Below are 27611 nucleotides of genomic sequence, written 5' to 3'. Positions count from 1 at the left end.
ATATCTCATCAGAGCAGCTTGGCTCAGCCTGTCAAAGTTTGACCAGTTAGAAGATACTGCTACGAGGCTATTTTAGGTAACTTCGGGAAAGCAAGTTCTAATACTACTTTCCTGCAATAGTTATACTAAGTCTGACCTGGGCAAGTTGTTGGATATATTGATGCCCATGATACCCTTATTTTGATACCTTGGATGGATGTTCTAGCACCTTCCTGTCAAAAGTTAGACGTTATTAAAGTTTAATAAAGCCTTCCCATGTTAGCCTTTGGAGCTAGCAGCACTATAATGGGGAAAATCAAAATTTGCAGTTTTACCCTAACTAGGGTATTTTATGATGTTCCTTCTTTTTATAACAAGGCACCCTGCACTTGGGGCACCTAAGGCAGATTTTTGGGGTGACTTATATGAAAAAAAAAAAAAATTAGTTCAAGACTTTGGAAGTACTTTAATTTCAGAGTCGAATTTGGACATAGTTTTAGTTTAAAATCAGCCTGCAACGCAGAACTGGCTTTAAAATGACAGCAGACACTGCAGCAGTGCACCCTGAAGTGCCTTAAACCTAGGGACCCTACCGTTAACTACGGACTTACCAGTTGATTGTCAGAACCAGTTGTCATTACACCTAATTACCACATACCTTTTAAACTAGAGCACTAGCCCTGGTTGGCAGAGTCAGTAACCACAACCACCAGTACCAGTCAAAAAATGGGGGTTATCAGGGCAAAAAGGCTGACATTCTCACATCGGTATTGAGCTTGCCACCCTTTTCTGACTCTGATGGCCATGGCCAATGCCCGAGGAATAGCTTTGGTCATAGCCAAATTGCTTAAAATCATAGTATTGGTGACTGAGTTCTCCATGTTCTATGTTCAATTGGCATATTTAAATTATTTGTAAGCCCCTAGTAAAGCGGTGTTTGAGGCTTGCGTGGCTGTAGATACACATGCTGTGCATACACCTGCCATCTAGTGAGGGGTCCGGATATGTGCAAGTTGTTTTTCTTTGAAAAAGTATTTTGAGTCATGAGGCAAAGTGACTCCTTCTCTTGGTGATAATGAGAATGGGCATCAACTCCATTGTTAGATGGTTTTCTTTCCACCATAGTGTTAACGTGGTCTTTGGCACTCTGATTCAAGACAATTTCAGGATCCCTTTGGTTTGTTGTTCACTTCTGTACCCTCCTGTATTGTTTTCGATCGCGTTCCATCGTCATTATCAAAAAAGAAGAAAACTATCGCCTGTCGATTCTACATATTCACTCGCGGCCGTGGGGCCCGCCCGTTTGGGCCTATTCTCCCCTCATTGGTTTCAACCAAAGATGCGCTGCTAATGGAATGGACTCCATTTAGCTTCTGTACCAGCTGCCACGAGAAATACCTGCGGACTGACATCCACCAGGACGTTGAGGCCTGTTGATGCTTCTGATAGAAGAAAACTTTACGGGAACGTCTGATGCGTCAGAAAGAGATGCAGGCTAAAGATGTTGAGGAGACACCAGACATCTTCGGCCAACAAGATGTCAAGTAAAAAGAACTGCACAATGCCTTGGCAGCTGAGGAAGAGGCCTTTTCCAACTAGAATTCCGACATCAAGATTGGTCTACAGATGCAGGACCTTCCTTATGGACAGCAAGCAGTCGAGTACCCATGCCCCTGTCCATCCAAACGAGACATTGGTTTCCGGCCAAAACTACGGCTCACGGGTCACCACTGCCAATAGGCCATGGTAAGCACGACCATACACTAAGGATGCCCTGCCCTCGGGCTCAGTAACGAAAACAAAGCCGAAACCGCTCTTCCGCACTGAGTCGACCAGCTTCGGTGCCAAGCCTACCATCTGCCTCATCGACTCCGAGCACTCCGGCCTCGACCTCTTTGGCTCCGAGCAACGCATGCATAATCTGTTTCAGCACCAAAACACTCCATACCGGCACTGTTGTCTGCTACAGAACCGATCCTTCAAACCATGCAGGAGAGGCTTAATCCCCCCCCCAAAAAAACTGCATATACAGCCTCTCGCTGTTCAGGTTTTAGCTAAAGCAGTGCAGCCTTCGCCCCTACCATCAAAGCTCCAACTGTCTTTTGAAGAGGCTATTGGTTTACTGGTGCCTCCTAAGAAGGACATTGCAACCAGTCCTCTGCAGCCTCCTCTGCCTGCTTCTCCATCCCCTAACCACCTTCTCCACCCCCACCCCACCCCGTCCACTACCACAACACCACTCACATTGTGATATAGGGGGACATCACACCACAGGGCACACCACAGGGGTCCCCACAGTTGACCACTATGGATCATGGAGGGGAGGAGATGATGCAGATCAACAGCCTACATATCCTTGGGACAGCTCTGCTATTGATCCCCTGATGATGCAGCATCTTTTCAAGAACTGATTGCTAGGGCGGCAGCATATCACAAGGTCCCTTTACACAAAGATCCCATCGAAGATAATTTTCTCTTTGAAACACTCTCCAGCACCACTAACGCATGTTGATACCTTCCCATTTTGAAGGGGATGCTCCGCCACTCGGATTATATTTTTAAATACCCGGTGCGGGCACGCATTGTTAATCCCAGGGTTGATAAAAACTATCAAGCGGCACTCTCAGACCTAGTTTACATCAATGGCCAGCTCCCCCCAGACTCACTGGTGTTATCTAATGCCCTTAAGAGGGCCAATCACCAGACCACAGTGAATGCTCCTTCACTTGATGAAGAGTTCAAGTTCATTGATGCTTCAGGGAAGAGTGGCAGCACAAGCCGCCAACCATTGGCAAATTGCCAACACCCACAATTTGTTGGCAAGATACAACAGGATCCATTGGGATGAAGTGGAGGTACTCCTCTAACATCTCCCTGAGGAGTACAAAGAAACGGATCATGAAGTTGTCCAAGAGGGCAAAGTAATATCAGATCATTTGATCAGGTGTGCCCTTGACTCAGCGGACACACCCGGCAGGGACATCAATACTAGTGTACTGCTGCATAGACACGATTTGTTAGGCATATCTGGCTTTAAGCCAAAGGTGCAGCAAACGATCTTTGATGTCCCAGTTGACAAGAAACATCTGTTTGGTTCCCAGGTGAACCAAACATTCGAAAAGATGAAAAATAACACAGGCTAAATCAATGGGGTTGCTCCAACCCCCAACTCCTCATGGTTCCTTTTGGCTTCCCACATACAAACAGGGCACCAAAACGACACATATGGCCCTACCTCCGTCTACAGGCAACATCGGACCTCTCCTTTAAGGTGATATTACTGAGGCACATCTAGAGGAAACAATTCCAAAGGTCGTGGAAAGGGTGCCCCCGCTCGCACCGCACCCTCCACATCAAAGCAGTCCTCTCTTCTCATTTTCTGACAATTTAACACCTGTTGAGGGACGACTATAACATTTCCTCCCCACCTGGAAAACCATAACATCAGATCAGTGGGTGTTGGACATTATCCAACATGGTTATTGTTTGGAGGCACACCTCCAAACATCCCACCTCGCAATCACAGACTCTCCATTAAACATCAAAACCTCCTCAAACAAGAATTGCAGGCTCTGTTGCACACAGGAGACATAGAGTCTGTCCCTCTTCAACAACAATGCTCAGGGGCATACTCACTATACTTTCTAATCATCCAAAATTATGGATCACTACGGCCTATGTGAGTCCTCAGACCATTAAATTGTCACATCTTAGAGCATTTCCACATTAGTAACTCTTCATGATGTGATCCCATTGCTTCAACAGGGCAACTTTGTCAGCACTAGACTTAAAGGACACTCAATTTCACATCCAAGGTTATCCAGGTCACTAGAAATACCTCAGGTTTGTTACAGAGGGAAAGCATTACCAGTTCAAGCTGCTCCCATTCGGAATCACTAATGCACCCCTTGTGTTCACCAAATGTCAAGCGGAAGTAGCAGCACATCTGTGCAAACAGACCATACATATCTTCCCGTAGCTGGACGACTTGCTCATCAAAGCCAGTACACTTCCGTTGTGCCAACAACACACTTAGACTACTCTACATCTTCTCGATTAACTAGGGTTTACCATCAACATACAAAAGTCACACCTTCAGCCATATCTAGAAGCTATTCTCAACACATTACTGGGATTAGCCTACCTAAACGCAGCCAGGCTTCAGAACATCCAAACGTTACTATGACAGTTTCACTCAAACGAACACAACAGTCAAAACAGTTATGCGCCTCTTAGGCATGATGGCATCTTGCATTGCAACAGTACCACATTCAAGACTACATATGTGCCTGTTGCAGGAATGTCCGGTGCACCAGTGGTCCAAGTCCCAGGGAAAGTTATAAGATCTAGTGGACAGCCACACTCATCACTCTGCAGTAGTGGAACACACAAAAGGAGTGACCATTCCTTGACCCTGTTCCCCAGATCATTCTCACAGTGGATGCCTCCCTTACAGGATGGGGTGCTTACCTACAGGATCTCACAGTTCATGGTCTCTGGAACACCAAACACCAGGGTCTGCACATCAACTACCTCAAGCTGCTCACCTAGCATGGAAAGCGTTCCTAACTCAACTGGAAGGCAAGGTTGCTTTGGTACGGACAGAAAACATGACAGCAATGTTTTACCTACAAAAACAGAGGGGGAGGGGGGCACTCTGCCGTTTGGCAATACGTCACAACATCCACCTGTCGCCAAAACACTTCTCAGGGAGAGACAATGACTTTGCCGACCTCCTCTGCAGGATGTGGCAACAAGTCCAGGAGAGGGACCTCCACCCCCAAGTCCTCCTCCCGTACTTCCACAAGTGGGGGTTCCTACAGATGGAGCTGTTTGCAACCGCAGACAACGCAGAATGCCCATACTTCACCGCCAAGTTATCACACCCACTATCCAAGGGCAGTGCTCTATGGATGAACTGGTCAGGGATATTTGCCTACACTTTTCCACCTCTCCATCTTCTTCCGTTTGTGGTTTGGAAGCTTGTGCAAACTGTTCTCACCCTCATTTTAGTAGAATCCACTTGGACTCATAACCCTGATTTACCACAGTACGCGAGCTCTCTGTAGTTCTTCACAAGAAGCTTCCCCTCAACCCGGACCTTCTCATTCAGAACCATGGAGAACTCAGGTATCCAAATACAAAGAAACTCAACCTTACAATTGACTTCTGAGATCATAGAAGTTGGTTACCTTAATTTCCCACCTGAATGTATGACCATTCTCAAAGAAGTTCGTAGCTCCACAACTAGAGCATGTTACATAGCAAAGTGGGAAAGATTTGTTTTCTACTGCCATAGTAAACACATTGATCCATTTGACGCAACTGATCAAAACATTGTCTGCTATTTTCTCCATTTGCAGACCTCTGGCTGAGCTTACACTTCACCACGCTTACATTTAACTGCAGTGGCAGCCTATCTACAAAACAGTCAACACTTATCCTTGTTCAAGGTACACGTGATTAAGGTTTCTATGGAAGGCCTTAAAAAAGTGATTCCACCTAGAGTCTCTCCTGCATCTGATTGAAATCTCAACATTGTACTTACCAGACTCATGGGTCTATCATTTGAGCTGTTGCATAACTGTCTTCTTCAATTTCTCTCTTGGAAGGTTGCGTTTCTCTTGGCCATTACTTCACTCTGGTGTATCAGTGAGCTCCACAGATTAACCTTGGAAGAACCTTTGTTCCAGCTACACAGAGTGGGTCCTTTGAACTAACCCAAAGTTCCTCCCAAAGGTGGTTTCCACTTTCCACCTTAGTCATTTGAATGAACTTTTCTTTCCGTAACCTGATTCAGTTGTAGAAAGGGCCCTTTATACACTAGACGTAAAAAGAGCTTTGACCGAACTAAAGAGTTTTGTAAAGCCTAACAACTCTTTATTACCTTTTTGCCTCCTCAGAAGAAGTCCTATATCTAAGTCAGGCATTTCTAGATGGATAATTAAATGCATTGAAACATGTTATGCCAAAGCAAAAATAACTTTGCCCACACCTCCTAGAGCACACTCTATACGTATGACAAGAGCTTCTATGGCTTTCCTGGGCAATATTCCAATAGCTGAAATTCGTAAAGTAGCTACATAGTCTACACTACACACTTTTACTAGACGTAACTGTGTGACTGTATTAGCACATCAACAAGCACATGTAGGGCAGGCAGTGCTGCATACCATTTTCTAAACAACTGCAACACCCACAGGTTAGTCATTGCTTTCAGGAGGGCACTGCTTTACAGTCTTTACAAAGCATGTGTATCTACAGCCACACATGCCTCAAACGGAAAATGTTACTTACCCTGTAAGGATCTATTCGTGGCATGTAGTGCTGTAGATTCACATGTGCCCACCCTCCTCCCTGGACAAATGTGGCCATTGCAGTTCCTTCTTATATTTTCTTATAATTTCCTATGCATGGCTATCCCTTTACTGATAGTTACTCACACTCCATTTTCATCCGACTGCGGGAAAACAATATAACAATGGAGTTGATGCCCATGTGCATTATCACCAAGAGGAGTCACTTTGCCTTGTGACTCAAAAGACTTCTGCAAAGAAAAACAACTTGCGTATTCAGACCCAACACTACATGGCAGGAGTATGCGCAGCATATGAATCTACAGCACTACACCCCACAAGCAGGAGCTTACAGGGTAAGTAACATTTTTCATACCATATGCCCAGGGCTGGTAAATTAAATCTTTCTAGAGGGGCTGCAGCACTTATTGTACCACCCACTAAGTTATCCTATAAACCTGTCTCAGGCCTGCTGTTGCTGTCTGAGTGTGCAGCTTTAAACTGCCATTTTGACCTACCAAAATAAACCCTTTGCCAGGCCTGGACCTTCTTTTTTTAAATACATTTGTCACCCATACAGTAGACTCTAAACAACCCATAGGGCACAGTGTGTTGTATTTAAAAAGTTGGACAGGTCCTTTTAAGTTTTACATGTCCTGGTAGAGAGAAATACTCCATTTTGTTTTTCACTATTGCAAAGTTCACCTCTCCCATAGATTAACATTGGGTAACTTTATTACATTTAATAAGTCATTAACGTAGTTTGGGAGAAGTTGGGAATACCATGTTTGGTGTCTGAGGAATTATAATTTAAAATCCGCTGTAAGGGTAAAGTTGGATATTAAACCACAATTCTGAGAATACTACTTTTAGAAAGTTGGCATTTTCGTCCCCTAACCATTTGGTACTTGCAGTCTGTTTCCTGGGTCACACGACAAGGTGTAGTTGGCCTTTGAGTATTCCTCCCAGACAAACACACACTAGAGGGTTTGAGTGTTGGCAGGATGGGCCATCCTGACTTGATGAGTGGGACTGAGCTGTCACCTGTCACACTTGAACTTCAGAGACATCACCTCAGCCCACACACAAAGGACTTGGCACTAGGCCTATTGTGTCTGCAGATAGACGGGGACCAGGGGAGGGAGGTGGGAAATTCCAGACACCTCTGTAGGGGAAAGGCTCCAAAAGTATCTTTCACTTCAGCGTGGTCGCAGATATAAAAAGGGGACCCTCAGACCCACTCTTCAGTAGACTGCTAGACCTGTGGATACTATATAAGAAGGACTGCCCTACTTCTTGAGAAGAAAGATTGGACCTTCACCCTTCAACCCAGGCTGAATGGGCTCCAAGGGTCAGCCGACTGGCCTGTTCTGAGCGACAGGGCACAGCAATCTCCAGAGGCCTCTCTGCAACTCCCCAGCTGATCTGCTGTCCTGGACCTTCCTCAGCCCTGCTGCCTTCTGCTGCAGTGAGTTCCTGATCCCACTAAGGGGTCCCCCTGCCCCCCTCCCCCAGGCCCTGGACCTGCAGTGTGACATCAGTTGAGCTCCTCTTAGCAGAAAAGGAGAAATCCTAAAGTTCTGGGCTCTTCGTGTCTGCGAATGGGCCTGTTCGTGCCAAGATCTTGTTGTCCGGAGGGACTGCAAATGTGAAGCTTCGGTGAACACGACTCTTTACGCTACAGCAACTGCCAGTGACGACGGGCAATGCAAGATCTTCACTTTATGCTACAGCATCGTCAGCCCGCTAGCCTGCCAACTTGAATCTCCAGCAGTGACTGACTGGTAATTCTAACAGGATCTTAGTGCTACAGTGACAACTGTCCACAACGCCTGGCCTGCTCTTCGTGCTGCACCGACAACCATTCATAATGTTCTCCATGCAGCTACTTCCTCCGTGAACTGGACTCTGCGCGCTAGACTTTAAAAGGTAACTTTTTCAGCAGGGCTAACCTGGCCCCTGTATCCAGGCTGCGCTTCTTTGTGGTCAGCCTGAACTTGTGACTTTCCCCTGGTTTTGCCCAACCAGATAAGCGCGAGTGTTGCTTTGTGTTTTTTAGGCACTTTCATACCCTAAATCTTTGAGATTGCATATCTCCAGTTCTACTGTTTGGGTTTTTGTTTAATGTCAAATAACTTATTAAACTTTACTCTAACATTCTAAATTGGTGTTACTTTCTCTTGTGTTGTATTTTCACTTTATTTCTGTTTGAATGCAGCATCCAACGTAAACCGAACTGCTTTTTGCCAGTCTGTCAGAGGGTTAAGCACAGGTTAATTTAGGCACTTTTTGGGTTCACCATTGCAAGGAAATGTGGCTGTTGCTTGAGTAGAGTTTTACCCCCCTCAACCAACAGCCCAGTTTCTCACATATACCTGTTCCTTGTGAAACCTTAAGATGGAGACCCCAGATCATACAGGTCACATACTTGAGTTTAAAAATCTGTCTTTTTCTTCTGGTGCCTTTCTATATTCACCTTCCTCATACTCAAGAGGGTAGGTCACATCTAGCTAAATGGGGTTCTAAACTTTCTCAGTGGCTAATCCTGCTCAGTGACATCTGCCTCCAACTTTGAATTCACAATCTCATAAACGACTGAACAGAGACCTTCAGTTGGCTGTAGAAACACAGTCTGCTTTCATAGATGGATCCATATACACTGGGACTGTTGTAGGTGATGCGATCCTCTTTAACAAGGGTGACATTTTTGGGCGCAAAAACAATGAACTCGCAATTGAAGGGACCGTTGTTGGCACAGTAGTCCTCATAGAGATTCACAAAACAGGCTTCTTTGTTATTGACAACGATCATGCGGGAGTACTGATGGTGTCAGCAGAGATGGATTTTCACACCATTTTTTTGCACAAGCTGATTGTTGGAGTTTTAACACTGTTTCAGATGATTGCTTGTTTTTTTGCTCTTTGGAGGTGGATGGAGGTGCTTTAATTGCAAACTCCAGTTGAGGAAGCTCCACTGAATGCTCCCCATATGAAGGGGCATCCCATTCAAGGGGGTTAGGGGGCGTTCCTCTCCTTAAAGAAGGTAGGCCAGTTCCTGTCTCTGTCCTTTGGAGTTTTTGAAGGGAATGTCTTACAGAGAGAAGGTCTGTGGGATGGATAATGGAAATAAATCCCCAAATTGTATACAACCTAAGCATAAATCTTTTACCCATTGATTTAGATCGGAATCTCTGTTCTTTCCCAGCCATAGTGGCAGCTAGAGGTATCCCAGGGGGCATTGGTTTGAGCTGAAGCTAGGACTGACTTAAATCCTTGGAAGCCCAAGTCAAAATCCAGAAACATTTAGGTCTGAGTTAGTAAAGAGGGTTTCAGGGTTCCCTCACACATGACATGCAGTAGAAATCAGAGCTGTGGTGTTCTCTATGGGGAGCATAGAGCTCAGCACTTCTGCCCGATTGGCTTAAATCTATACAGTTTCAAATGAGGTGGATGTGCTACTAATCAAACACAGAAGATTCCCATCCTGACCAATGGGAATCATTCAAGCATGTCAATCTATCAAAGATCCGGTGCTGGAGAACCAATGAAATCCAGCCTTTGAAAGTTGAACTCTAACTGTTGTACGTCTGTAACTAATTACTTTCCAGATGCAGTGAAAAAACTGAAAATCCCAAAGAGTAGTGTATGCTTGATTAGTTATTCTAAAACGTCCTTTCCTTTTTTTCCTGAATATATAATAAATGTGGCGCAGTACCACATTATTTAGAGCAGCTGTACTAATAAAAACACATTTAACACTACAGTGCAACAGTCAATTTCAAGTTTACCACAGTACGAGCAAAATTGAAAATGGAAAAGTTGTGTTCAATGAATTAATTTAACAATTGCTTTTCACAGGTGTAAAGAAATGGCTCCCTGTTGCAGTTACCCCCCACTTTTTGCCTGATACTGATGCTGACTTGACTGAGAAGTGTGCTGGGACCCTGCTAACCAGGCCCCAGCACCAGTGTTCCTTCACCTAAAATGTACCATTGTATCCACAATTGGCACACCCTGGCATTCAGATAAGTCCCTTGTAACTGGTACTTCTAGTACCAAGGGCCCTGATGCCAAGGAAGGTCTCTAAGGGCTGCAGCATGTCTTATGCCACCCTGGAGACCTCTCACTCAGCACAGACACACTGCTTGCCAGCTTGTGTGTGCTAGTGAGGACAAAACGAGTAAGTCGACATGGCACTCCCCTCAGGGTGCCATGCCAGCCTCTCACTGCCTATGCAGTATAGGTAAGACACCCCTCTAGCAGGCCTTACAGCCCTAAGGCAGGGTGCACTATACCATAGGTGAGGGTACCAGTGCATGAGCATGGTACCCCTACAGTGTCTAAACAAAACCTTAGACATTGTAAGTGCAGGGTAGCCATAAGAGTATATGGTCTGGGAGTCTGTCAAACACGAACTCCACAGCACCATAATGGCTACACTGAAAACTGTGAAGTTTGGTATCAAACTTCTCAGCACAATAAATGCACACTGATGCCAGTGTACATTTTATTGTAAAATACACCACAGAGGGCACCTTAGAGGTGCCCCCTGAAACTTAACCGACTATCTGTGTAGGCTGACTAGTTTTAGCAGCCTGCCACAAACCGAGACATGTTGCTGGCCCCATGGGGAGAGTGCCTTTGTCACTCTGAGGCCAGTAACAAAGCCTGCACTGGGTGGAGATGCTAACACCTCCCCCAGGCAGGAATTGTCACACCTGGCGGTGAGCCTCAAAGGCTCACCTCCTTTGTGCCAACCCAGCAGGACACTCCAGCTAGTGGAGTTGCCCGCCCCCTCCGGCCAGGCCCCACTTTTGGCGGCAAGGCCGGAGAAAATAATGAGAAAAACAAGGAGGAGTCACTGGCCAGTCAGGACAGCCCCTAAGGTGTCCTGAGCTGAAGTGACTCTAACTTTTAGAAATCCTCCATCTTGCAGATGGAGGATTCCCCCAATAGGGTTAGGATTGTGACCCCCTCCCCTTGGGAGGAGGCACAAAGAGGGTGTACCCACCCTCAGGGCTAGTAGCCATTGGCTACTAACCCCCCAGACCTAAACACGCCCTTAAATTTAGTATTTAAGGGCTACCCTGAACCCTAGAAAATTAGATTCCTGCAACTACAAGAAGAAGGACTGCCCAGCTGAAAACCCCTGCAGCGGAAGACCAGAAGACGACAACTGCCTTGGCTCCAGAAACTCACCGGCCTGTCTCCTGCCTTCCAAAGATCCTGCTCCAGCGACGCCTTCCAAAGGGACCAGCGACCTCGACATCCTCTGAGGACTGCCCCTGCTTCGAAAAGACAAGAAACTCCCGAGGACAGCGGACCTGCTCCAAGAAAAGCTGCAACTTTGTTTCCAGCAGCTTTAAAGAACCCTGCAAGCTCCCCGCAAGAAGCGTGAGACTTGCAACACTGCACCCGGCGACCCCGACTCGGCTGGTGGAGATCCGACACCTCAGGAGGGACCCCAGGACTACTCTGATACTGTGAGTACCAAAACCTGTCCCCCCTGAGCCCCCACAGCGCCGCCTGCAGAGGGAATCCCGAGGCTTCCCCTGACCGCGACTCTTTGAACCTAAAGTCCCGACGCCTGGGAGAGACCCTGCACCCGCAGCCCCCAGGACCTAAAGGACCGGACTTTCACTGGAGAAGTGACCCCCAGGAGTCCCTCTCCCTTACCCAAGTGGAGGTTTCCCAGAGGAATCCCCCCCTTGCCTGCCTGCAGCGCTGAAGAGATCCCGAGATCTCTCATAGACTAACATTGCGAACCCGACGCCTGTTCCTACACTGCACCCGGCCGCCCCCGCGCTGCTGAGGGTGAAATTTCTGTGTGGACTTGTGTCCCCCCCCGGTGCCCTACAAAACCCCCCTGGTCTGCCCTCCGAAGACGCGGGTACTTACCTGCAAGCAGACCGGAACCGGGGCACCCCCTTCTCTCCATTCTAGCCTATGTGTTTTGGGCACCACTTTGAACTCTGCACCTGACCGGCCCTGAGCTGCTGGTGTGGTGACTTTGGGGTTGCTCTGAACCCCCAACGGTGGGCTACCTTGGACCAAGAACTGAACCCTGTAAGTGTCTTACTTACCTGGTAAAACTAACAAAAACTTACCTCCTCCAGGAACTGTGAAAATTGCACTAAGTGTCCACTTTTAAAACAGCTATTTGTCAATAACTTGTAAAGTATACATGCAATTTTTATGATTTGAAGTTCCTAAAGTACTTACCTGCAATACCTTTCGAATGAGATATTACATGTAGAATTTGAACCTGTGGTTCTTAAAAATAAACTAAGAAAAGATATTTTTCTATATAAAAACCTATTGGCTGGATTTGTCTCTGAGTGTGTGTACCTCATTTATTGTCTATGTGTATGTACAACAAATGCTTAACACTACTCCTTGGATAAGCCTACTGCTCGACCACACTACCACAAAATAGAGCATTAGTATTATCTCTTTTTACCACTATTTTACCTCTAAGGGGAACCCTTGGACTCTGTGCATGCTATTCCTTACTTTGAAATAGCACATACAGAGCCAACTTCCTACAACAGGCAAATTATTTGCCTAACGGTTACAGGGCCTTTTCAGTGTGATTTTACCTTACTGCACAAATTTTACTCGTTGACTCCTGGTTTTGGTGAAATAACTTTAAAAAAAAAAAATGCACATGAAAAAATATCATGGCATAAACCATATACACAGAGTAGAATATGCTATTCAGTACCATTATTGAGGGAGGGACATCATGACCCACCCGAGGCTTCATCCCTCTTGATTCATTACCTATTCCCCCACTCAACAATGGTAATAAATATCATATTACACTCTGCACAGCTGCATATATTCACACTTTTAAATACTTTCAAACTTTTCAAATTTAAGAACATAAACATACTTGAGTAGTGATCTCTTTCATCTTAGGTTTAAAAAAAAAAATTGAAAATTACTAAATAGTTTCAATCGTTCTACATATATTTTCATCTTAAAGTTACTTCCAGAGTACTGCAAATCACCAAGAACGTAGTGCGCCAGTCTGGGATTTTCATTTAACAGCGTGTTCGTTCCAGAAGAAGTAATTGTGGTTTATTCCAGTTGAATTCACATAAAAACAGTGGTTTTACAGTTACAATACAGGACCCTTGAAGACTTGTTGACTTCAGGGCCTGACCACCACATTTGACAGTCTATTCATTGTAGAAGTTGCAGTTTTGGTTCATTCCAGTTGCATGCGTGTGGAAACAATGGTCTGTAAAAGAAAGCACAGGACTTGGATTATTGCTTCCTTGGTGACGTGCAGTGAACTTGTAAATTTACCTAATCTTAAAGGAAGGAATAGGGCTGAAGGCAGAATATCGAGTTTAGGCAAGAGAACGATGTAAGGATGGGGGACGTATGTGGAATTGACTAAGAGATTATAAGGTATTACCACGGTATAAAGTAAACTCTGGTAGTTGTTTAAGTTATTGATGTAGGAGTCAACAACGAACATCTACCCTGATAGTATTAAATCAAAGGTCATATACATTCATAGTATTCAGTACTATATAAAAAGTGCCACAAAACGAGTTGACCCCCTAAAACAAATCACATTGTTAATTTCTCCAACAATAACTATAGAATTGTTAAAGCTTCTTGCTAGGATCACAGTGATGTTGCTAACAATTATTATTGACTGATGTCCCTGAGTGCCATAGAAAGATTAATTTTCAATATGTGTATTCTGTGTTTACAGATCATATCATCAGAGACAAGTTGGAGCGCATTCTGGCTGTCATTCAGGGCACCCATCAGAAGGCATTGCTTGCGTACGTACCCGATTTGGCTTCCCATAAAACTGGTACTGGTAATCCAGGTTGATGTGCTTTGTGTGAACTTACAGTTTTTGAATAACAGGCGCTGTTGCAAGTTGGGGATGAACTTGATGGTTAGTTTTGATGTTCGTTGCCAGGCGTTCAGAGTTCCACTTGTAGAACATAACCTGCAGTGGCATTGGCTTTAATGTGTTTGGATAGCCATGAAGTTTCCCATTTCTGGGAAACCAAAAAGTGTCACAAACCGTCATTAGGAATATTTTCAGGGAAGTCTTTGTTAGTAGATCCTTCATAGAAGACATGGGTGGATTTGCAGATGTGTTGGCGTGCATAGTAGCAGAATTTCTTAAAATGTAGGGAGAAAAAGATAGAAGCATAGTAGCAGAGACTCGTTGAGGTGCACTGTTGGGGCTCACTTGGGAAAGTGTTGCTAGGAAGGATGAAGCTTCATTCACATACCTGTGGTGAAGAACAGTGCTACAATGCCAAGCTGTGGGAAGAATTGTATCTGCTGAGCTGGGTGGATTACTTAGACAATAGTGGAATAGTAATAATGCTGCAGTTGAAGACAGACCTGCATTGGCAGAACTTTATATAGGCTCTTGGGGCATATTCTCAATACTTTTTACATGTTTAAGTAAAAATTGTTTATGCCAAAGTTGTATGTGCCTGAAAAAGAGTCAATCACAGATTCGCAGATTTTATGGGTGCAGAAAGCGCCTGGCTCCAGTAGAAAGTTCACATGTTGGCCATGACCTGTTCTGTAGAAGTGGAGGAGGCAAAAAGCATTTTCCCGCAGGAGGTGGCACTGCCAATATAGAGAACTCCCAGCCAGGTGCTCCAAATCCAGTGATTGATTTGTTATTTTTTTGTTAGGGAAGAGGAGGGGTTAGGATAAGTTGTGTACAGTTGTATGCTTACGCTGTATATATAATTGCAGACTTTGACAGTCCATCCTCGTTAGCGTTGACAGCTTTGCATGAAGGAACATAATAAAGTCATCGTTTTCAGAAACACTCGTCGGTTTTGAAGAAACATGTTTTTCTGAATTAGCACGATGGAGCTCAAACAGCAAGCAAGGTCTGGTTGGGAGGATTATAGTGCATTGTACAGTTATGCCAAAGGATTGCTGGGCGGCGTTGCACCTGTTGGAAGGATTTCCTGATTAAAACTGATGTACAGTAAATGTTGGGCCCCACTCTACGCTTTGGGATTCTCACCTTGGTCATTCTCACTCCTCTTATTTTAACTTGCATCTTTATACAGATACTCGGGGGTTGACCTGAAGAGCCAGGAAGCCTATGAGCTAGCCGTCGAAGGATTGCTACGTCCACTGGACAAATCCCCTCCCATAATCACTGGAATCCGATGCCTACATTTTGCTCCTCCTGAATTCACACTACGTATGTAACACAGCTTTGAGATTTCAGTCTTAACTCAGTTTGTTGTCTGAACATCTGTTATGTATTTCAGTAAAAGAGTATTATTCCCGTTCAAAAATAGACTTCTTCTTTTACTTATAGCCAAACGTGTTTTTGCTATCTGTGAGCAATTAGTAATATACCCATCAAAATGTAAATTATTTTAAAAACTAAGCCTACTTAAGTTTAAAAAGCCATAAAGATTCTTATTGGACCCTAACCATCTTTCCTGCTAGAGGACTAATTTTGAACTTAATTTAAAAAACGAAGGTATCTTGGGCTAATTCTTATGAGACTGAGAGATTTGGACAATTGGGCAATGTTTGTGGCAAGTACTGCTGTTGTCCGCAGAGTCACTGCAGCCAGATACTACAGTGAGCTCACTGAATTGCCTGGTATCGCTTCTTTGACCTCTAAAGGGTAGCAAGGTCCAATAGTCAAGGCTTTCCTATGGAGGGTGGTGTGGGGGAAGTATACATCTCAGTGAATATACTGTCCAGTGTTCATTTCTGTACAAGTAACGAGACGCAATTTATATTAGAGAAATATGCTTTGTGCCTTCAGGAAGTCTTATATGGTAATGTTTATCCATAAAATAAGTGTTGCTGTCACTCTATAATGGATTGTACGACTTAGGACAGCTTGCTCACATTCACAGTAAAAATACAGTTCCAATAGGCAATCCAACACCTTCCACCAAAGTGCAGTGTTGGAATATGTAAGCAGGGTCACACAGTTCAAATAGCTTATTCTGACTGTTCATAGGATACACTTATCTTCCCTTTGCACCACCACCTCCATGGTAGTCCTAGTTGTTTATGCACTGTCTATGCTAGAAGCAGTCTTTTTGGGCTCCTCCTCCCTTTGCTCAGGGATCAGTGTCCTTGGACTTTAGGGTATGGTGCCGTGATTACCTGCGGCCCCCGGTTTGAGTTGCCATTGCTCACAGATAGGAATACTGCAATAGTGGCAGAGATGTAGAGAGGTTAACCCCTTAGTTCCTGGGTCTCCCTCCCCCCCACCCAGTGCTGAGCCATTTTTTTTAATTTATTTTTTTACGTACTTTGGGGTAGTTCACGTTTAGGGCTCCATAATGTTTTTCCCACTTTGGGTATCCACGCCAAATTTGTGTCCTTTATTTTCAACATCCTGGGGATTGTAAAGGTACCTTGGGTTTGTGGATTCCCTACGGCAGACCAAGAAAATAGGCAAGTATAGCAACATTTTGAGATTTTTGTAGAAAAATAGGAAAAAATACGCTCCAGATAAAAGTGGGTGTTTTTTCTCCTAAATATGGCATCCGCAAACGGTTTGCTGTAATAAAGTCACCATCTTTCTAGCTTTCAGAAACATGCAGAGCTGAATCCAAAAACCTAATTTTGTCCACCGTTTTGGTATTTTTCTAAGAGGTAGACTATTTTCCCTATTTGCAGTTTGTGGTGGAAACCAGTATGAAACCCATGGGTGATTCAGAAAAAATATAGATTATTGAAAAGTAGACACAATTCTGAAATCAGCAAGGGGTCATGTGTAGATCCCTCAAGGGTTTGCCATGGAAAATAACTGTTGAAATAAAGAAATATTAAAAAAGAGTAGGAAAAAATTGGCATGTGTGCTAACATTTTTATCTGTAACTTTTTGTTTTGATGGTCGATTGACAAAAGCAATATACCATTACGTCTGCTAGACCCTTCTGATTTCTGGGATATATAAGGTTTGTAGGTTCTCCAAGAACCCATGGTACCCAGAGCCAACAACTGAGGTGCACCGTACAATGGGTTTTCATTGAGTACAGAGTATAGGCCAATTCTTAGCAAAATAGGCAGAGTGAAAAATGGGTATCAAGAAAACGTATGTATTTCTGAAATGCGCACAAAATATAGAGTTTAGCAGCACTGGTCATTTCTACATCTCTGAATTTGGGGGTACCCATACTAGCCATACCTCAAAAATAATAAAAATGTTACTAGAACTGCAGGTCAAGTAACTTAAATAATCTACTCGACCATAACTGTGATGTACTTGACCCGTAAACTGGTCTCAAATAGTGTGATCCAAGGCAAATATTTTAGTTTACAGTCTCTTTTTTTTTTTCATTGTCACATGTGAGTGTACCTTCAAATATGTGTGTGTGCGCAGCATTTCAGCTGTACGAAAAAAATCCTTGTTTCATTAAATAGACTAGCTCACATATAGGGAACACATGATCCATTACTTGCCTCTTAATTTACTAATAGCATTGCCACCACAGCAGGAGGGTTTATGTTTAAACACTCACTTTTAATAAATATATTACTAAAGCATGATGTGGTCACACACTGTCATTTACAGACAGAAAATTTCAAAGAAATGTCCAAATCCTTCCAACTAACTTGCAGCTTTATTGATAATACTTGGCTTCAGAAAACATATTCATTCTTTGTACAATACCAAGTAAAGTGTTCTGATCTGTTTTCATCCTATTAAAATATTTTTTCATCCAACAGAAGCACAAACAATAGGCTTTCACAACTACTGAAATATATTTTGAAACGTTTGTACAGATGACTTAGCTATTTAAATGTTGTGTTAGGAAAAAACTGACAAAATCCTGGAACTCTGCAGTCAGAAGGAAAATTAATTGTAAGACTCTTGACCCCTGTCTCTAAACTGAGAGTGAATGTGACAATAACAAGATTTAAAGGCCTCTTCTACTTTCGGACTGAACAGAACACCTGTTCTATGTCAACTCGTCAGAAGAGGTGAATAAGTCCTAAAAATAGCTTGATGTGATAAAATATGACTCGCCATAGCGAGTGGGCAAGTAGAATTTTCAAGGCCTGCTAGCGTATGATTTGGAGGGTATGTTTCAAATTGTCATCTTTTTTTATACACTAGCTTACGTTTGAAAGGCACAAATGGAGCAAAATCCAAGAGGTTATAAAAAATGTTCCGCTATTTTAAGCTCCCACAAGTCTCTCGATTAAAAATGACACCTCACTTGTGTGGCAGGCCTAGTGCCCTCAACAGGAAATGGCTCAAAGCGAGGCATAGCTGCAGCACATTTTTCAGCTGAAAACTGGCCCTTTTGTATCCTACCGCAGCCGGCTCCTAGGGAAACCTAGCCAACTTGCACATTTTTTAAAACTAGACACCTAGGGGCTAGTTGGGCTGACATGATTGGCTCACATACATTTTTTTTTTTACCCAGAATGCCCTGCAAACCTCAAACTTGGACAAAAAAACACATTTGCCTCACATTTCTGTGATGGAAATATCTGAAATCTGTGGGGAGCCACAAACTTCCTTTCACCAGGCATTCCCCCAGGTCTCCTGATAAATTGGTACCTCACTTGTGTGGGTAGGCCAGGTTCCTGCGACTGGAAATGGCCCAATACATATTGTGGCGATAATGCAAACTAAGGTGAGTGTACTAATTAGTCAGATCAGGAACCATTTGGGTATTTCCTTATCAAACCAAGACATTTTGGAAAAGTAGACATCAAGGGGAGTCCAGGGAGGTAACGCTTGTGTGGATTCCCCAAAGTGTTTTTACCCAGAATACCCTGCAAATGAAAAACGTTGAATAAAAACACTATATTTCCTTGCATTTCTGTGACCTAAAGTACAGGAATATGCAGGGATCCACAATCTTCTTTCCACCCTGCGTTCCCCAACTTGTCCTGATATAAATGCTACCCCAGTGGTGTGCCTGGACCTAGTGCCCCTGACCGGAATGGAACACACTAGGTTCAATGGTAGTCCTTGCATGAGGGCTACTGTTGACCCTGGGGTGATCCATTCCTGACAAGGGTGCTGGGCAGCAGGGCCCGTGTACTGCCCATGCCATGAGCAAAAGCAGGGCAGGGGCTCCCCTATGTGGGCCCCAGCACTTGCTTACTGCCAGCCTTTCCATGATGGGGAAAGGATGGCCGTAAGTGGGGTTGTGATCAGTACAGCAGCACTGTGGCTGAGCACAACCCCGACTGCCATCATCCCTTCGGAACCAAGTTCCCGGCGGTGATGACGGTCCCCTGGCGCTCTGACCGTCAGGGTTTTAATTTGGCAGTCCCCTGGCTATCTGATCATCTGCATCAGTCTGGCCATCGATCGTCCCCCCAGGGGGGGAAAAAACAAAGATATTTGAAAACAATATGCCCCTTGGTGGGGAGGATGGGCAAGGGCGGCTTGTTACCACATGGGCCAACGATCTATGTTCAGGAATCTTTTTGTGGGAGGCATCGCTGGAAAGAGCAAACTCTCCCCTTTCCAGCAATGCCTTCCATAAACATGGTGGGCATCTAAACCTCCAACCCCCACCAGACCCAGGAGCAGACATTACTTGCCCTCGATGGCCCCTTCGGTTTTTTTTTTGACATTATGGCGCGCTGACATCACAGATTGGCGGGGGTGGACGCAGAAGCTATTCTGCATCTCCTCTCTACTTTTTTTTATTTTTTTTTAAAGATTTTTTTAAGGCCCTCTCTGGTGTCGGTCAGTAGTTCTGACATGCACCAGGGAAGGTGTGCATGTGACAGTCATTGGCAGTTACACACACTGAAGGGGTTAATATCGCTCACAGACTTCAGAGGTGCAGAGGCATGTTGGCTGTTTAGGATTGGCAGCGGATGCATGCCCCCCTCCTGAGCCCAATTAGTTGCTGTTGGAAGGCTTTTGCAGAACAGGGTACAGGGTGGTCATGAAACCTATCTGTTAATTATAGGTGTGCAGTTTATTCCCATACCCTTGGCCACAGTCTTTACTCGGGTTAGAGGCTGACTTTCTTTGTCCAAGTCAGGTAAGCACAAAAGACAGCCTTTTACATTTCAGTATGTTTTTAATAACAGCAATTACTAAGAACTATGAGCAAAGGGAAGATAATTTCCCCTTCTGTCCCTTCCTCCCCTACCCTGAACAGCCCTCATTGCATTTCCTCTCCCACCCAGGCCACCCATCCTTCCTTGTTTCCTTTTTTCATTGCTGTATGACACAAATTGTGGTTGTTGTCCAGTTCACCTGTGGTATATTAAGTGGGGAGTTGTTTGTGGAGCGTTTTATAATAGGGTTCCAATTTACAATCTTTTATAATATTTAGCAATAAAAGAGTCCTGTGGGGACTAACAGTTGTTTAAAGTCTCTGATAAAATAGTCCAACATAGGGCTCCATTGTTTTCTAAAATCACTTTTCTTTTGGCAAATCTACACGTTTTTTCTATCCGCAGCACCTACCACGTTCTAGCTTTTTGTTTTCAGTGGGTGCTGTTGTTTGTCTCCACAGAGTCAGAACTCGCTGCTGGGTGCAAGTGGGTGATATGTTGTCCCTTCCTCACCTGTAGAGGGAATATTTCAGTCTGTGGTCTCCCCAGGGGTATCGCTTTAGGGCAGATTCCCAGGCTAAAGTCTGTGATTTCTTCAGTTGTGTGGAGCACCTGCTCCCTAAAGGATTGTATCTAGAGGCTTGATCAAATGATATGTGCAAGTACCCTTTCACCGTAACCCTGCCACCATTTCCTCCTCCTTCCGGTGACCCATCTCTGCCAGTCTTGATCGGGTGTAGTGCCACCTTTATAGAACTTTCATCATTATCTCCCTTCCTCTCACATGTGTTGCAAAACTATTCATTTACGTATCAATATGCTTTCATTGCTTTTCATCTAGCACTATCCCTAATTATTTCTCCAATGCTTTTTGGGAGTGGAGTTTCCCTTTGCCGTTCGCTTCAGTAAGTAGCTTGTATACACAATATATTGCATGCTTTTTATATTCATAGCTCGATAGCTATTTGTTGAAAGGAGTGAGAGGTTCAGATGCATAACGCTGGGTTTCAGACATCAGTGTCTTAATTAAATATATTGAAATCATCCCCCCTAACTCAGTCCGAACTCCTCTTTCAACTGTTTGAATGACTTCACATCACGTTGCTCACATTGATCAGGGTTTTGCACCTCCTGACCTGTCATTGCCAAACGGCTAACCTGTCTAAGCCTGAGTGAATTCCTCGTTACCCGACAGTGGTGTAAAGGAAAAGGGGAATGTCACGAGCCTCCTCTTGACTGGTAGCTTGTCCCATACCTGCAGTGTGATCCTCATCAATGACATTCTACAAAGATTAAGATCTCTCTCTGCCTTTAGTTTCCATGGGACTTCCCATAATAGACAGTAATTCATTGTAAAGGCACTAGCCTTTTTCTGCCTCCCACCTAGTCCAGTGCATCAAAAAACGCAGGTAAGCTGCATAACAGTAATTAAGAAGATTTGAAACCCCAAGTCCACACTGTACAGACCTCAAAGTGCATCACCGTCTACTTATCCTTTCTTTGTTCCTTCTGCCAAATAGAGTCTGAGCAGACTGATTGGAGACTAACTAAATGGTCTTTAGGGATGTGAAGACTCATTGATTGAAACAGATAGAGTATTCTTGGTGGGTCCGACATTTTGATGGCTGTAATTCTGCTATTAAGGACAGTATTCATTGACACTACCTTTCCAACTCCACTTTCACCACCATATGTATTTGCTGGAGATTAATTTCTCTAGGTCAGTACCCAGGAATCGCATTAGCTTTTCAGCCCATCTAAAAGGGGTCATTTCTTTTACCTGTTTCATTTATTCCATGGGGTGAAAATGTTCAGAATCCCTCATTAGTTTTGTTTGCTTTTGAAACCTTACTCCTGTTGGTAAGCCCTGAGTATTAGGTGTGGGATTTTTTTTTAGAGGATCATTACAAAAAGTAAGAAATCATCCGCAAACATTGTAAGCTTAGTAACTTTGACCACTAATTTAATACTGTTTATGCTTGCATTTGATCTAATCCTCTGTGTTAGGGGCTCTAATGTACATGCAAATAGGAATGAGAGTTGTCTTGTGCTCCTGCAAATTTGCACTCTCTTGGAGAGTGATCTATTCAATTTTATCTGTGCTCTTGGGACTTAGTAGCCTGCTAATCGCCAGCAACAGAAGCCCCCTCCATAGCCTGTTCACGCAACGAGTGTCTGCCCTAAAATACCAGTCTACCCTGTTGAGCGCTTTTTCCACATCCAGGGAGATGAGGGTGGCACTCTTACCATATACTATCAATATCCATCAGGTGTAGGGCTTTTTACAGTGTTATCACTGTCTTGTCTTCCTAAAATGAAGCCAGACTGGTTTAGGTGGGCGGTCTCTCCTTAGATTGTCATGAAGACGCAAAGCAGCTACATAGTGAATATTTTGACATCCATAAGTAACCATGAAAGCGGCCTGTTGTAGATGCAGTCTTCCGGTCACTTATGGCTTGAGGATCAACAATACAGTAGGTTATATCATTGTGGCACTGCTTTTTTCTCTTGTACTGCCTTAAAAAGAAGAGGGAACAGGTAGGCGCTAAACAATGTGTACAAAGTGGCCGAAAACTCATCTGGGTCCGGTGCTTTCTGTGTCTGCACACTCAAAATTCTCCCTTTTTGATCGGTTCTTCTAACCTCTGCTGGTCCCTGGGAGATAGCTTGAGCAGGTAGACCCCCACTTTATTGCATTCTGTCATTGGTGGGGGGGAGAGACAACTACCGATTCCTCTGTATAGAGAGGTTGGTAAAAAAAAAAAAAAGGTTGTTGTAAAGCATCTAGCCTTGTACCCCATGCCTGTGCATACACATCGTCTTCCCCTTTTACCTCAGTAAAGGTGCTCTCAACAGGTTAGCAAGTCAGGTTTACTACCAAGTTCATAAAACTTGTTATCAAGTGGAGTCAAATGGTAGGCTGCCCTGTCAAGCTCTAGTGCCTTGATTTGACCCCTCTTCATTGTGCTCTCCCTCCAAATTTCCTATGATTGTGTTTGTCTCTTGTTCTAGATCCCTAATTTCTCTCTGTAGTTGGTCTTGCAGGGTCTCATCTTTTTTTAGACTGGCTGCCTCCGCTAAGAAATGTCCCCTAAATACAGCTTTCAGCGCATCCCACAGAGTGATTGCTTTCCTATCTTCATTGTCATTGTGCATAATGTATTCCCCTATGCTTTGGTTTATATTGTTTACCAGTATGGGTTCTCTGGGGTCTGTCTTGCAGCTGCCAATTTCCGCTCTCAGGCTGTCTGTTTGGGAGGAGGAGCATAGCATGCAAGACACTAAACCTTGATCTGATAGTGTAATAAGGTGCTGATCTGCCTTTTCAAGCCCAAACAGCAGCTGGTTATCTATGAGGAGGTAATCTATTTTTGCATTACTCTCCTGAGAGAATCCTGAAAGCAGACATTAGAGTGAGTGATTTATGGTGCTTTTGAAGGAGTACTGGTTCCTGCTTCCCATCTTATTTGTATCATCATCACAGAGCTTGTTAGTGTATGTGGTATGTTAAATATGGGAGTAGCTGGATTCCTGTGGGCTTGCAATCAGTAACTGTTTGTCATCTACAAAATGTAGAAATTGATAGGAGCCTAAGCCACAACAGCAACGGGCATGTAGTCTGATCGCTCTGTCCAGCGAGAGGCACTGTGAGGCTTCCCGACCCATCCATCCACAGAATTGCAGTAGTCTTAGGACTAAGAGTGAAGAGGTCCCCAGCATCGGGTAGGGCTCCAGTAGGAGACAGTGAGATGCACTGGGAGTTGCACAGATTGGCGATACGGCCAAGATAGTATAGCTCCCTACTCAGGGTCACGGTGCTAAGACAGTTGTTGAAGCTCAAACTGACCAATATTGTTATCGGTTCCAAATACATGTCTGATAAACTTAATCCATTTTACACTCCCTTTGAACATTTCTATCCACATCCAGTAATTTTTCATGTTATTTCGATAGGAAGGGAGAAATGCAGACTTTAATAAAGAATGTATGTTTCGACTGCCCAGATTTTAAAGAGCATTTTAAAAACGTTATCCTTGTGCTTGATCGCTATTACTTCAAATCCATTAATGAAGAGATTTCAAACTGGGTGACAATTGAATCTGAACTGCTGGGGTTCCGTCACCTTAGTGAATAAGTACCACTTTGCTATAGACTCCATCTGGCAGCCACAAGGCCATCCCAAAATTAAATTATTAAAAAAACACAAGGGGTGGGTTGTGGGTGTGGGACCAGGGAACTACAGAAGTACCCGAAAGCACAGTTTAGAATGTGGCGCTTCCCAGCAGAAAATGCAGCTACCAAAACAGTAATTCAATGAACACGAGGGGTGGGGGAGCAGTTACTATGCGGATGAAGGCAAAGCAACGGGGGTGGATATTGGTGGGTAAGAACCACACAGGAGCGAGGGCAATAAACCACATGCATTATCTGGGAGTAATGCTTAATGAAAAAGAAAAAAATAGTTCCCCAAATGCGAGCTGTGGAAGTCAGCCAGTCAAAAGGATGTCAAAAAGGCTATTGGCCAGGCACAGTGGAACAGACGAAGAGGAAGTCGGGCATTTGAATAAGAAGCAAACAAATGAGAGTAACAATTAAACAAAACAATGGCAATCGGTGAGCAGGCTCTTGGCTTGCTGTACATTTTGGGTGTGGTCCACAAGTGGATTACACCTACAGACAGCTAAAAGCTGCCTGGCAAGACCTATAAAGCAATGTGACCACTAGTAAGTCTTGGAGAGCTGAATGACTGTGCAATAAACTGCTAATTGCAAAGGCACTTCATTTGAAAGGGTGAATTGGGAGATTTGTATGCCTTATGTTTTAAAACTGTCCAGGTATCGTACCATCATTCCACCCCGCACCACTAAAAGATTTAAAAAATGCAATGCGTGACTCAAACAGCTGTTTGAAATGTAGTGTTAGTAAACACATTTTTTTTCAGCCTAGTACACAAGTGTAATGCTGATTTGAAAGTGATGGCCTACAATTTTCGGTATGCTTGATCTCATTGTCTAGCCATCTCCTGTCTCAATATGAGGAGTACCCCAAAAACTTAAGGTCTCAAAAATACTACCATATTATTAGGTCTCATTTTTGAAAAGTTATTCACAAAACTGTTAAGAATCGAGAATTTAGCAGGAGTCAATTCATGAAGTTTAGCTCTGAGCTCATAGTTTCCTTTAATAGCGCACAGGAAAATGGAATACAAAACATTCTGTGAAAATAGAAGTATGTTTTTTATTCATCCTTCTAGATTGTTCAGATTTTCACGTTATTTTTATGTGTACTAAATGGATGAATAAAAATGTGTATTTCCCTAGAAAGAGTTTTATTCTTGTCATTTATTTTTCTTAACACGTACACCTTTTATGATTAATATTTAAAGTACACATTATGTTCTTTCTTCCTGTCAGAGTTCGTTTGTGTGTCATTTGTACTACCAAAGCCACCCTTGTGATCTCTAATTTATACTCCATTGTTTGGATCATGCTAAATTATCAATTTCATTTAAGTATTTAAATCAACATTACGGACCAATCAATAGTTACACTAACTTGACTTCTTATGATTGTTGATAATTTACTATGAAAAGTTAAACATTTTTTACAACTACTGTGGCATTCAAATCAATTCTTTGAGAGTTCTTTTGTGAACTTCTGAACAAGTTGTGACACAGGAGGCAGCTTAAGTATGCACCTTTAACTAATATCCATCACTGGTAATAGTATTTCAGAAAGTAACAATTAGTGTTATGTTTTAAATTGCCTAGCATTGTTTCAAAGAGCTTTTGAATTGCCGGCTGCACCTAATGGTTTTAGTCCATATTTTAAAGGCTAAGAATAAAGAAGCATTGGCAAAGCCAATAAGTCTTGTACATGCTAGAGTTATTGGTGTTCCCAGTGTGTTTTAGCCATGTTGAACACCAGTGTGACTGCTGTTCAGCATGGCTAAAAGTGAGTGGCGTAGAGGAGAGTTGCGTTGAGTGTCGTAGAGTGAAATGGCAAAGAGTGGAATAGAGTGCCGTGGCAGAGTGTCATGTATTGGAGTCGCGTAGTGTCATACACTGGAATGGCATCGAGTAGAATGGACTAGTATAGATAGAATACATTGGCGTAGAGCAGTGTTTCCTAAACTGTGTGCCAAGGCACCCCTGTGCGCTGTTGAAACAAGACAGGGGCCCCACGCACAGAGTTGGGGAACCACTGCTGTGAGTCACTAACATGGCCTCCACCCCCAGTTGTTGAAGTGGCATTTAATCACTCACATGAATACACTACTTGCAGCACTCACACGTGTAAGCATGCACAACCCCCACCCACCCACATAAACCTATGGCAGGTTCTCCTGTTTAAAGGCCACGTGCTCCTCCGCCCAAACCAGGGTTTTAAGTGGATTAAAAAGCATAGGAACTGTGTTCCGGGGTGCAACAATGAAGGTCGGCATTAACAGTTCTGAAACAGTTGTTTTTAGCTACAAAACTATTGGAATTGTTACTGTAAGATTAAAAAAAAATATTAGGAAAGTGGTTCATTACCACTTCAGCCACTTCCTTGCACATACCAATGCCGTAATTTACTAACCCTAAAATCTCTTGGCTCCATACACTTCTCTACACTCCTGTACTGTAAAACTGGCCCACACTCATCTTTATCATCTTCATACCAATCGTGGATAATATACTGGCAATAAATATGTTTCTATGACCTTTTATCTCGCCCCATTCTTTTTTTAGCCACCCTAAAACTTATATATTCATGTCACTCAGGGACGTTTATCTTCTTTTATGTACATTTTCAAACCTCCACATAAATTGCAGGCAACTATCCTACACCCTGACAGCCTTCTCCTCGAGTCTCTGTCGGTTCCTCTCTCCAACACCGATACACAGATGGGGCAGGTCACTGAAAGATGCAAGAACACACAGACAGGAGGCATCGGGACAAAGGCGGCAAGGACACTCAGACAGTAGGCAGGAATACACAGATGGTAGGTATGTGTACACAGACAGGGGGAAAGAACACACAGACTGCTTCCCCCCAATTATTTTCAGGGAGAAAAATGGAAGTACTCCTGAGGCCGGAATTACATTCCGCCCTCTTCCTCCCCCCACCAAATAAAAGTAACATAATGGGGGAGCCATGGCCAACGGCCAATAGATAAAGGGAGCCACGGGTCAAAGATTTGGGAATCACTGGCGTAGAGTGTTGCAGAGTGCAGTAGCATTGAGTGCAGCGCATACAATGCAGTGGTGTAGAGTTGAGTGATGCAGAGTCGAGTAGCATAGACTACAGTGGTGTAGAGTTGAGTG

At 43.8% G+C, this 27611-nt stretch overlaps 1 protein-coding gene across 3 annotated transcripts in view; it reads left to right on the top strand.

Moving 5' to 3' along the window:
- TRUB2 (TruB pseudouridine synthase family member 2) overlaps positions 1–27611 on the top strand; it is a 91688-nt gene that overhangs the window by 21923 nt on the left and 42154 nt on the right. For all 3 annotated transcript variants that reach the window (XM_069241442.1, XM_069241440.1, XM_069241441.1), the window contains 2 exons: positions 14007–14079; positions 15352–15488. In XM_069241442.1, coding sequence (XP_069097543.1) covers positions 14007–14079; positions 15352–15488 — 210 coding nt within the window. The remainder of the gene's footprint in view (positions 1–14006; positions 14080–15351; positions 15489–27611) is intronic.

This window comes from Pleurodeles waltl, chromosome 6, assembly GCF_031143425.1.
Source record: "Pleurodeles waltl isolate 20211129_DDA chromosome 6, aPleWal1.hap1.20221129, whole genome shotgun sequence".
Classification (NCBI taxonomy): domain Eukaryota; kingdom Metazoa; phylum Chordata; class Amphibia; order Caudata; family Salamandridae; genus Pleurodeles; species Pleurodeles waltl.
Note: the sequence above shows the minus strand (reverse complement) of the source record. Positions and strands in the feature narration are given on the sequence as shown.